General features: G+C 37.4%; 1 protein-coding gene across 1 annotated transcript; it reads right to left on the reverse strand.

Annotated features, from left to right (window-relative positions):
* Positions 1–2,880: 2,880 nt before the first annotated feature.
* arl3l1 (ADP ribosylation factor like GTPase 3, like 1) lies at positions 2,881–8,246 on the reverse strand. Its single transcript, XM_066646613.1, has 5 exons — positions 8,086–8,246; positions 5,480–5,596; positions 4,896–4,946; positions 4,039–4,224; positions 2,881–3,047 (listed from the first exon to the last, which is right to left on the reverse strand). Exons 2-5 carry the CDS (start codon positions 5,561–5,563, stop codon positions 3,000–3,002), a joined length of 369 nt encoding a protein of 122 aa, XP_066502710.1. The 5' UTR covers positions 5,564–5,596; positions 8,086–8,246; the 3' UTR covers positions 2,881–2,999.
* Positions 8,247–12,939: the final 4,693 nt, after the last annotated feature.

The following is a 12,939-nucleotide window of genomic DNA, read 5'->3' on the forward strand; positions in this document are numbered from 1 at the left end:
TGAAGTTGGGACATTGTGTAAAACATAAATAAAAGCAGAATATGATGATTTGCAAATCCTTTTCAACCTATATTCAATTGAATACACTACAAAGACAAGATATTTAATGTTCAAACTTTTTTGTTTTTTCTGAATATTCACTCATTTTGAATTTGAGGCCTACAACACATTCCAAAAGAGTTGGGACAGTTTCAACAAAAGACTTGGAAAGTTGAGGAATGCTCAAAAAACACCTGTTTGGAACATTCCACAGGTGAACAGGTTAATTGGAAACAGGTAATTGTGATGATTGGATATAAAGGGAGCATCCCCAAAGGGCTCAGTCATTTAGAAGCAAAGATGGGGTGAGGTTCACCACTTTGTGAACAAATCGTCCAAAAGTTTAAGAACAACGTTTCTCAATGTACAGTTGCAAGGAATTTAGGGATTTCATCATCTACAGTCCATAATATCATCAAAAGATTCAGAGAATCTGGAGAAAGTAAGTGGCAAGGCCGAAAACCAACATTGAATGCCGGTGACCTTTGATCCCTCAGTGCATTGCAATGCATTATAAACCGACATCATTCTGTAACAGATATTACCACATGGCCTCAGGAACACTTCAGAAAACTATTGTCAGTGAACACAGTTCGTCGCTCCATCTACAAGTGCAAGTTAAAACTACCATGCAAAGCGAAAGCCATATATTAACAATACCCAGAAACGCCGCCAGCTTCTCTGGGCCCGAGCTCATCAGAGATGGACTGACTCAAAGTGAAAATGTGTCCTGTGGTCTGACGAGTCCACATTTCAAATTGTTTTTGGAAATCATGGACGTTGTGTCCTCTGGGCCAAAGAGGACTGTCCAGGTTGTTATCAGCTCCAGCATCTCTGATGGTATGCGGGTGTGTTAGTGCCCATGGCATGGGAAAATTGCACATCTGTGAAGGCACCATTAATGCTGAAAGGTACATATAGGTTTCATATGCTGACATCCAAGCAACGTCATTTTCAGGGACGCCCCTGCTTATTTCAGCGAGACAATAGTCACATGTTACACGTGTTACAACAGTGTGGCTTCGTAGTAAGAGTACGGGTACTAGATTGGCCTGCCTGCAGTTCAGAACTGTCTCCATTGAAAATGTGTAGTGCATTATGAAGCGCAAAATACGACAAGGGCGGCACGGTGATGCAGCAGGTAGTGTTGCAGTCACACAGCTCCGTTCTAGGTTGTGGGTTCAAGTCCCGCTCTGGGTGACTATCTTTGAGGAGTTTGGTGTGTCCTCCCTGTGTCCGCGTGGGTTTCCTCCAGGTGCTCCGCTTTCCTCCCACGGTCCAAAAACACTTGTTGGTAGGTGGATTGACGACTCAAAAGTGTCTGTAGGTGTGAGTGAATGTGTGTGTTGCCCTGTGAAGGACTGGCGCCCCCTCCAGGGTGTATTCCTGCCTTGCGCCCAATGATTCCGGACAGGCTCTGGACCCTGAACTGGATAAGCAGTTACAGAAAATGAATGAATGAAAAATATGACAATACAGACCCCAGACTGTTGAGCAACTGAAGTTGTACATCAAGCAAGAATGGGAAAGAATTCCACCTACAAAGCTTCAAACATTAGTGTCCATAGTTCACAAACGCTTATTGAGTATTGTTAAAAGGAAAGGTGATGTAACACAGTGGTAAACATGTCCCTTTCTTAACTTTTTTGGAATGTGTTATAGGCCTTAAATTCAAAATGAGTGAATATTTGCAAAAAAACAAAAAAACAAACAAACAAAAAAATATCCGTTTGAACATTAAATATCTTGTCTTTGTAGTGTATTCAGTTGAATATAGGTTGAAAAGGATTTGCAAATCATTGTATTCTGTTTTTATTTATGTTATACACAACACACCAACTTAATTGGATTTGGGATTGTAGGTGTCCATGCCAATTCTACGCTCTTGCAGTCTTCCAATTAGTGGAGATTACTGCATACAGAAAAACTGTCACGGAAATTTGATTTCACAATGAATAAAATTGTCGGTCAAAACATGCTTGGTATCTGAAGACTGCTTGATGACCTAAGCTATATATGGAAGACAAATGTAGCCAAGTACTGGAAGCTTATGATCACCAATTAGCATCATACTAAGTGACCCTTTCACTGTGATACAATTCTGTAATGAACAGTCTAATAAAAAATTACTTGCATAAAATCTTGTTACATTAACACTCATTTCAAGTAAAGTAACATTCATTCATCTTTAAAAGAGATGTCAAAAACCACATAGACAAGATTATTTAGTTACACAGCTGTCCATATTAAACAGACCTTAGACATACATTTGTTAACAAAGATTGCAGAGGGTTTAGGTATTTGACACTTTTATATTTGTGCATTAAATACTCAAATGCCGAAAACCACAACATCAAAAAATGGAGCACAAGAGAAACCTGACTGTTGTAGTAAATGCTTTGTGTTCCAAAAAATATACTTCATTTAAAGAACTACATTAAAAGTTTAATGTTACAATATAATTTCATGTAATGACACACATGAAACACAGGTGTACTCTAAATTCTACAAGCCAGCAAAACATGACCTGAGTGTCCTGAGCCTGAGTTCAGTTCACAACTCTCTGGATTTAGTGCTCCAACACATGGCTTCAAAACTAGCTAATACTAAACTGTCTAGAAATTAGAGCATTATTTCCTTTCAAATAAATCATGTGTAAGGTCACAAGACACTGCCAGACACATATCATAAGCAAGCTTATCTGGACAGAATAACAGAAACACCACCACTTTCTCTTTTTTGATAGTAGACACCAAAATATCTCTAGTATGGAGAGTGAATGTCAAACAGAAGAAGGCTGCTCAATGCTCATCTTTTAGGATAACATGACTTACAAAACGTTACAAAAAGCGAGAGCCTGATGAGATCTGTCTCTTACATGATTTAACAGGGCTATTTTTATACTCAGAGCTCAGAGAGAGATTAGTTTTATACAAAATGTCAGCTGTTCACAAGCAGGTTCATTTCTTCTTATTTACAATGTTGTTACTGATCCAGTTCATTCCATCCTGCGACATGAAAGAAAACAAATATTTAGTATTATTTACAGCATCTAAATTTTTAGTGTGTAAAAGACAATGCAGTGACACATCTTTGCCTTTTGTAGTGAGAAAAATCTCTGCCACTTTGTTGTTAAAGTAATTCTGATATAGCCTTAGGATACATTTTTAAGTGAATGTACCATGTATTCTTAATTATATGGCCATAATTAATATTTCTACACTTGATTAAAGATATTGCTTTAACAAAAAATAAACATGCTCAGTATAAAGCCTCTAAGCACTGGGTTGTGGAGAAGTGAAAGAGTTTGTGTTATAATGTTGGGAGTGACAAATTATCAAAACAGTTCATCAATACACATTCAATAGCTGACCACACTAATGTTGTAATGAATGTATTCAAACCCTTACAGCAGGGATCAATGTCTGTGTTATGTTCACATTTTGGTTCATTTTTAATGGTCAATACCATGACTCTATGCCCTAAAGTGTTATCAGAAATAATACAAAAGTGGAGACATATTGCTGCTTAAAAACAATGAGGAAGCTTACAAAACTCCTCACAAACTTTTCCATTGTTGTGAACATGCAATATTCATAAAAAGAAGAAAAAAAAGCCTCATTTTCCATTAAGTCAAATTCTAAAAATGTTTCTGAAATGTGGCTGTGGGTTATGTTTTTAGTTTATAGGTCTCTCCATACTGAGAGAGACAGGAGCTTAGCGAGTGGAAATAACTGCTTAGGTATTTATAAAATTGTCAGTTTTTTGTGAGTGGGCTTTATTTTTTTAAATCATGTAAGTATGTAATTTATTCATGCAGTCTGCTATTAGCTCCTTTGCGATGCTAAACTGGTAAACACCAGACACAGTATATGTTCAGGCAGACTGATTTGGGCAAATGTGAAATGACAAATAGAGACTTTCCATTTTCTTTTAGCAGTCTTTTTTTCTGACTGAGCTTCTCCTCTGTATGGCTCTACTTTATCATTAAGGACTCACCTGTACTCCCTCTCCAGACACAGCTGAGCAGGCTTGAATCTGCCACTCTCTGTCTCTGTACGTGTGCAGGTTGAGCCCCTCTGCGATCTCGCTGGCTGGAGACGCTGTGGCCAGGTCCTGCTTGTTGGCAAAGATGAGCACTGGCACTCCCTTCAGATTCTCCTCATCAATTAGCTCTGAAAGCTCCTACCAGGACAAGATGTAAGAAATTGTTTTCCAGTGAAGCGTTCCTAACTAATAATGATGCACCAAAATAACTGGCATAAACATTACTGAAACCAAACATGATTGGGCTGAAAAAACAAAACTGATAGTATTTGACAATGACAATAAATATACTCAAAAATACATTTTGGCACCAAAGATTGCCTAAAAATATGAAGCTTTTTGGAAACTGGGCCCTGTCCATTTCATCGTAACTGGTTCAGTAGTTACATTCTGTCATTCATGCTTCTTATTTATTTTTATTATTGTAAGTGTGAATTTTCCATTCCATCTTAAATGGTGCAGAAGTTATGTTCTACTGCCTCAGCTTGTATTCACATCTTCAGGTCATAAATGTTGCAGCAATTACATTCTAGAACCTAAGCATGAGCGTGTAACTGCTGCACCATTTAAAGTGGAATGGAAATATTTGAATAATAATAATTATTATTATTATTATTATAATAATAAAAAACTTACTTAAGAATCATTTGCATCATTATTAAGATTCCTTATAAAGAACAGTGCTAGAAAGTAAAAAAAAATACTATATTTAGATTTTGAAACAAATTCACAGTGAGCCTCTTCTAAAGTTGCTGTCACAGTTAATAACATTCAAAGAGTTTATACTCTCTCAACATTGGAAGCCCTACCAGGCCAGTTTCTTCAAATCTTTTCTTGTCAGCACTGTCAATGACGTAGATCTGTTGAAGGAGGGAGACATATACAGACAGTGTTGTTTTAGTTGATGCTTTCTAAACACAGACTTCTATTTCGGCTGAAGTGTGCATTGCCCATACATTCTGAATAATTAACCTCCATATATATATATATATATATATATTCTACAATTATAGACCGTAGTCCATCTGTTGTTCAGCATAAAAAAGATTGTGAATCATTCACAGTGCTACTGTAACACTGACGTGGTGGTGGTGTGTTAGTATGTGCTGCCCCAGTAGGCCCTGGTCAGAGTAGATGCAATAAAAAATCTAGAAAGTTCCAAAAAACAAAAAAACAAAATATGTGTCTCTCCAGCCTTTGTTTGAACATTGCACACTTTGAATTTTTTTATATTTATAGTTTACTACCTATTTACACAGCATTGCCATGGCATTAGGTGTTGTATGACGAAACAAATAGTACACTGCGGGCATCCAGAAGTAATTCTGGAACAAATCTCCATGTGGATGCTGAGGAAGACATTGTACATTTTATAATTAAAATAGGAACATACCAACAAATCTGTGTTTTCTAGGTATTTTTTCCAGAAGGGACGGATTTTCCTCTGTCCACCAATGTCCCATACATTCAGTTTCATACCGTGACAAGTTACACTCTTGATGTTGAAGCCCTGAAGAGTCAGCCAATAGAAAAAGCATAGCATTAGAGACATAAAATACAACAGAAATGCTGTACCAATTTGCGAGAGCCTTGTTTATGACTGGGTCAAATTTGAGAGCTGGCCAGAAAGAAAGGTGCTTACTTTATTTAGGTGGCCCCTAAGTAACCTTCAAATTCTCTTACTTTATTGTTAAGTAATCTTCAACCATGGGATTAAATACACTGCCAGGTCTCTGTACTTAAGGCCTCAGGCTTGTGCTGCTATTCTAACAGTTCTAAATCAACATTCAAAGACACTCTTTAAAAACAGGACGGTGAGGAAGCGTGGTTTGTGATTAGGTGAGAAGCAGCTCTGGTCTGGCACAGCCAAGTCTTGAATGTGTCTAGGCTTAAAGTCATTAACAGGGTCAGAAACACATGGCCTTTGCTGGGTTTAATTTAGACTAGAATGAGACAGAAATAGGTTTTACAAACAACCATGTGCTGTTGTGATACTGACCTCTACAGTGTCAACAGTGTGCTCAGTCAGTCATTAGTTGTCTGTGCACTTGAACATTAGCCTTGAGACAAGGCCTTCTGACAATGCAGCAATAACATCTTCAAGACTTCAAATAGCTGTATTAAGACATATAACTCCATGTCTCCAAAAGCACACTGGGACTTGTTGTATTTGGGTTTGCAGTCCATTTTTTAAAACCTTTTACTACTTTCTTGGACATTTATGTCACTCAATCACTGTCAGATCATTACATATTCTTTGCACTTTTAAAAATGCCAGCTGCTTTGTACATTGTGTCAATGTTTCGTGATAAACAGACCTGTAGGGATGAAGAGAAATGACTTTAAAAACATTTTTTTCACATAAATCAATACGAAAGTTGGGGAGGTATTTCATTCCCCAAAATGGTTACACAAATGTATGAAAAAACAGATTTGGTTCTGACAGCCAAACCAGTTTTCTGCTAACACAATAGCATTGTTGGTGTCTCCCTGTGTGCCCTTGTGTTCTTTGTAGATAGCATTTTGCTTCCCACTGGGATTCTCGAGACTTCAGAAGTCTTTCCTGTTCAGTTCCACAGTGTAATATGATTTAGGGCTATCATTTTATGACTTGTGTTATTCCCTCCTAGTCTTGAGCTTTTGGCTACATCTTTTTCATTTGACAGCCACCAAATGTTATTTACCAATTTGCATTTATATGAATGGTAAACAAAACATTCCTCCCACATTTCTTGGATGGGAATTTCTGCTGTACTTGTTTGGTAAGTGACAGTCTGAGAGATTAGCCTCAGTCTATCAGTTTGCATTATGTTACCTAACTGTATTCAGTGCACAAACCAAAAGCCCAGTCTGTAATGGAATGACTCGACAGCTAACACAAACCAACTTGCCTGAAATGATAAGCCCCTTAAAGGGGAAAGTTCATCTTTTAAAAACTCAAGCATTTCTAAGCAAGTATATGGTCATCTCTAGGAACCTCAGTTATATTCATGCTTCCAGTTTTATGATATTTAAATGTTTTTATCCCCCCACAAATTAATATTATTATTTAAAAAAACAAAATCAAATTATAATAAAATTAATTTACTGCACTAATTACACTAATTGTATATTCACCATCAATTTCCTAAAGACCCATTTTTAAAAAGGCATATAATAGTAAATTATACAAAGCACTACATTTCTTTACAGTCATCTATGTCTTTTTAACCTTCCTCACGGTTTGTATGTTAGGGTGCTGAAGGCTTGGCAAATTGCTCCAAAAAAAGAGCATTCTTCAGTAGAATTATTTGTTTTGATAAAAGCTTAAAGTAGCTGGTTATTGGTCACTTAGTTATTCCCCCACGTGTCCCTGACAGAGCATATGAATGTATTTGTATGATGTTGGCATGGAAAGGCAGTTAAAACAGTTAAATGCTTTAGCCTTCATGATTGTCTGTTCATGAATAAAATAGGATGACAAAGTCATTACATGAACATTTGTGTTAGCATGAGTAGAAGGGTGTGTGTGAAATGTGTGCAATATTGATTTACTCCCAGTGGGAGTAGTAGTTGGGATTTATATTTATTAGATTTAATAAAGGACTCAAGCAAAGCATATGAATCTACCTGAGGTGCTCCCAATGTATGTTTAGAAAGCTTCAAATATATACAAATAAATATATAAATAACGTACATATGTATATAAGGAAGTTTATATATACCAACATTAACTAGCTGCTAATACCTTCTAAACTATTTACCTCCACCTGCTCATCCACATAAGCAATCTGACACATTTGTATATAAGATAATATGGTGTTCTTTTTTTCCTGTGATTTTCTTGCCTTAGCCTCAGATAAATACTAAGCATAACACCTTGTGATGGCAGCAGGCCATAGTGCTTTCATAACCTCATGTTTCTCATTTAGGTAAGATGTAGATTTGGATTGTGAAACCCATGCTTGGATGAAATTTGCCTCTTGAAAGGCTAAGCGAAGTCCTTATGGTGTGTCTTACTTGGGTTGGGGTGATAGTGTTGACATCTTCTGAGGCAAGCTGTTTCAACAAGGTGGTTTTCCCAGCGTTATCCAGACCGAGAAGCACTATCCGAAGCTCCTGTTCTGTTGTGCCCTTTAGCTTCTCAATGACAGAAAACAAGCCCTGTGTTTAAAGATTGAAACAGGGAAGAGATCTAGGTCATTTGAAAGGGAAGCAGTAGCACAATTCTTGCTTGAACATAGAACTGAGTAGAAAAAAAAACAATACAATATTGTCATGATTTGTCTATATTTAAATAATGCTGACCAAATGGATGCTTAATTAAAAGTGAGCAGTGAGTATAGTTTCAGCAGATTAAGTGCAGTGCAATGTTAGAAACATTAAATAACACCATTGTTATCTTTCTTGGGGGTGTTTCTTAAATATGGTATTATTAGTACACTGTGTCTCTGTCCAAGTATTGCTATGCATACTTATTAGGTATCAGGAAGTAATAATTTTGCCATGTCGCCCACCCATACTTCTACCCATACATCTTCAAACCATCTGGCAATTGGTTCTTGAAAACAGAAGCTTATAAGCTGAAACTAAGCAGAAAGATTCACTGGATTTTATGTCTTCACATTTACATCATAAATCAAACTTTTGATGACATTCATTCACTAACGAGTTTAATTAACGAGTCTCATCTTAATGAAGTACAAACTGAACGCCCCACAAAATGCAGAACTTGAAGACAGAAGATACCTGAAGGTAATTTTCCACAGGCTTATATCAAAGTATGTTAAAACTCAAGTTAAAATCCACAAATGTATTCAACTCTCACCTTATTTCTATGACTTACAACTATCTAGGCTTGACTCAGAAGAATCCAGTTTCTAGGGAATCATGGCAGTTCATTTTGCATGTTCTGACCCTGCCTACCTTTTGGACTTCTCCCATTGTAATATGACGTGTAGAGCAGGCAGGAGACCACAGCTACATTCTATGCAATGTACATCCAGGTGAAAATTAAGTTGCCCAGTTGGTCCACAGTAAAGTTGATTTTGTCCCTTCAAACACTAGTTTGAATGGAGTCTTTCTCTTTCCAGTTATCTCTGTTGCTTCGCACGGCCTTGCTTTTCTTGTGCCATTAGGGACAGTAGGACACTGAAGGAGGGGATGTGGGGAAGAGAGGGGGAAGGGGAAGGGAAGGCCCAGCCTGGATTAGCAGTCCATAATTAGCAACGTCTCCGCCCGCCTCGCCTCCCTTTGGCTCCTTCGGCCTTAAAGACTTACCTGGATTATCCCTCCCCACCACCTGCTTCAGAACAGGCGCCCTGACATTGCTGTCATTTCTCTCTCTCTTTCTCATACAGAATATGACACCCAACAAAAATGTTAAAAAGCTGTGTGTCAGTTTTTGTAGGCACTGCTAATGCACCTTGAACTCAGTTAGATGTGTAGATGTACACACATCTTGTACCAAATGGTGAATATCATACATAATTTTTTTGCTTCTTCTTGAACTTATTAAACGTTTAAGGTGAAGTTTCATGTAATAAGGTCTCTATTCTCGTGTCTGTTTCCTATTTTCTTATGAAATTTGTACAGCTTCTCTACGTTCTTCTAAACGTTATACAGTTCCTCTACAGCAGAGGGCGATAGCATCCAAGCTGAAATGAGTAGGTGCAATCTCAGAAGATAAAGTATGTATAATATATTATGTATACTGTACAGGTCATAGAATTTGTAAATTATTACCATATACTGTATAATAAAGATGCTGCATTTTCCTCAAATGATTGCTTTACATTATTTGAAGCAGTACATTTTAACAAAAGCATGCTACTTAATTATTTCAGACTCTGTCCCTATGCAAGCAGTATGGCTATTTAAAAAAATTAAAAAAACATACAGGCTCTGCAATTATTGTTTTGGAACATGGGCAGCTCAGGCTCTTCTGGACATAACACAGTGTGCCTAAAAGTGATCAGTATAATGTAAGAAGTAACCAGAAACAGTTTGCCCAAAAATACCTAAAGGGTGTAAAACACTGGCTAATGTTCCAGCATAGAGAGGCATCACTGTAATAGGGTGCATGCTATGTGATAACACTTTCACATACTGAGAGGTATAGTTTACATTACTATGAATATTAACTTGCAGCATTCAGTATGCTTTAATACTAGAGGTATCAAATTAAACCTGTTGTTAAAACATTAATGTGATTAAAAAAAAACATTGCCATATTTTAAAAAGAATTTTAATTCTTTATTTTGACCCTATAGTTCTAAAAACTGAATTTACTCTGCTATTCTAATTTGTCATTCCAACTGATGTGGTGCAGCAATTTTATACTGGCACAGATTGTAACAGCTGCACAACTTTAGGTTCAACTGAAAATAGACTCTATTAGTCTATTAGGCTCAGCTATTTGTGTGCTGTTGTTATGACTCTGCTGCAAAAACCCTCTCATTCGCTTACTGCTTTTTAATGGCAAGTTCTGCTGAGGGTTCTTTTGATGACTGATAAATTATGTCAAGTATCATTTACAAGAAACATTTTTACAAGATGTCATTTGTCAACCATAATAAATACAATGTGTAGATTACTATAGATTGGAACAGCATCTGTACTTTTAGAATTCACCACTGTGGAAATATTAGAATATCTGGATTCAGTTTTGAGTGCCTTTCATTTTATTTTTAAATGTGTTTTTAAAGTGAAGTATGTGTCTCTCAAAGTGGAGAAATCAAACCATTTCAGAGTGTTTAAAGCTGTTTGACAACTGACCCTGAACTGAATCTAAGGTGCTTTTTTTCTCCTCCGTGATAGACTTCAAAAGCTTTTAATGTTAATGGGGGATTTGGAGGAGCCAGGTTTCCACAGGGACATTCAAAGATACCCACCAGCATCACCACTAAATCCTTCCTTTAAAAGACCATCCCTCCAGGGTTTAAAGCAGCCCCGGTAGCACAGTGGAGGCACAGAGTTAATAAGTGACAATAGGGGGGCGTCTTCATTCCTGGACAGTCAAACACCCAGCCCCACTATAGACCTGTTTTTTCTAATACGTGGCTTCCGGATTGACTGCTGGCCTCATTGTTAGCTATTTCTGTCCTATAGCAACTGCCATTTGATATATTTCTATCAGTTACAGCCAAAACAGTGGTTTATAGTCAGTTGCAAATGATACATGGTTAGTTTTCAGAACAAAATAAAGCAGTTTATATCCATTGTTTCCACTGAAATTATAAAATGCTTTTCAGAATTTTTAATGAGCAAAAGTACTAGGAAGCCAATCCAAATAAAGTACAGGCTACAGTATCTAAAACAACCTGTTTAAGTCTAGCTGGCAAAATAGATCCAGATAGCATTCTCCTCCAAGCGTGCTGTGCTCCCTAGTGACACTGTGGTGGCATCAGTATGAATTGAACTGTAGTTAGCTTCACATGTAATGGAGGAAACGTGCCTATCTTCATGCTCCCAGGTTGGTGGCATGGTGGAGTCCTAGCTAACTGTAAACAGGAGTAAAAAGTGGTTTATCAAATATCGCTGATGACTAGAGACAAATAATTTAGCTTTTTAATGGCTTTCATTCCACATGAAGACATCCTGGTACTAGTGGACACATATTTTCAGTGTAACTGTCCACTGGCAGTTGCTGTGAGATTTATGAGAACTTGTGGAGTATCTGGAAAGATGTGTGCACTCTCAGAGCTTCCCTTTTTTTCTACCAGCCCCAGTGATGGTGTCAGCATCACTGATTAAACCTTATTTGCTCTTCCCAAATGCGCTGTATAGCAAATGCTTGTGTTGCCATCTGCTACTCTAACTATAACAGAGAATAGCAGGGTGAGCTGGATTATGGCCGCACATGGATCACTGCATTTACAATCACAGGGGAGCAGTTTCAGAAGGCAAGGAGAATCCTGCTGTCTCTGGTTGTCTGACTGGTCTTGGCCTGTGGAGGCTGGTTTAGCTCCATAGGAGGCCAAGACAAATATGTTCAGCTGTTATAAAGTCCTTACATATTGGCCCAGCACATTTGATCTGTCTGATTTGATATTGGCTTTAATCACACTGTAAAAAATATCTGATACTAGCTGCATTACTTGTGAATTATGAAAAATACGCATAAAAACGGGATTAAAAAAACACGAGGTGTAAAAGTTAAAATATCGCTAAAGCGCAAACGCGCAAAAAAAGCGATGTAAATGGGTTTTCTAACAAACGATGACGTTTCAGCTGGTTCATATATACTGCGCATGCGGCACAGCGCGCGCCGGAGTCCCACATTGATCCCGCCACCACAGGCTTTTAATGAACTCCCCCGACTCTCCTTCCTGCTCTTGCCTCTCTGCACTTTACCAATCAGTTTTCACACTACAACCTGAGCTACTTATTTTAGTGCATTTTTGGAATACATACATGTTTACATTGTATGCATTGTATGTATATCACTGCGCAAAAGTCAGAGACCACACAGTATTTTACATTCCTCTCAGAAAGTTAAGAACCAACTCTATATTACAGAAACGACACAGATGCCCCAACAAATTAAGCCTATTTAATAAAGCTTTTTGATATAAACGCCCACTCAGATCTGCATCTTCCTGGTTTCGATGCCATCCCTGATCACAGGGGCCTACGTCACCTGAAGCTTATTCAAGTGCAATGGATGCAAACAAGACTCACTTCGCATTTTTTTTCTGCCGATATTTTTTTATTGCGAAAAATATAGATAAAACTATTATTGTATAGTGTAATATAATTAGATGTATGATTAGTTTTGGAGAAAAAACTAAAATACAATGTAACAACATTAATTAATAAATTTATGTTCCGTACTTTGCACAAAATACCTAATATCATCGCTGTCCAATTAAA

Source organism: Hoplias malabaricus, chromosome 15 (assembly GCF_029633855.1).
Source record: "Hoplias malabaricus isolate fHopMal1 chromosome 15, fHopMal1.hap1, whole genome shotgun sequence".
Classification (NCBI taxonomy): Eukaryota; Metazoa; Chordata; class Actinopteri; order Characiformes; family Erythrinidae; genus Hoplias; species Hoplias malabaricus.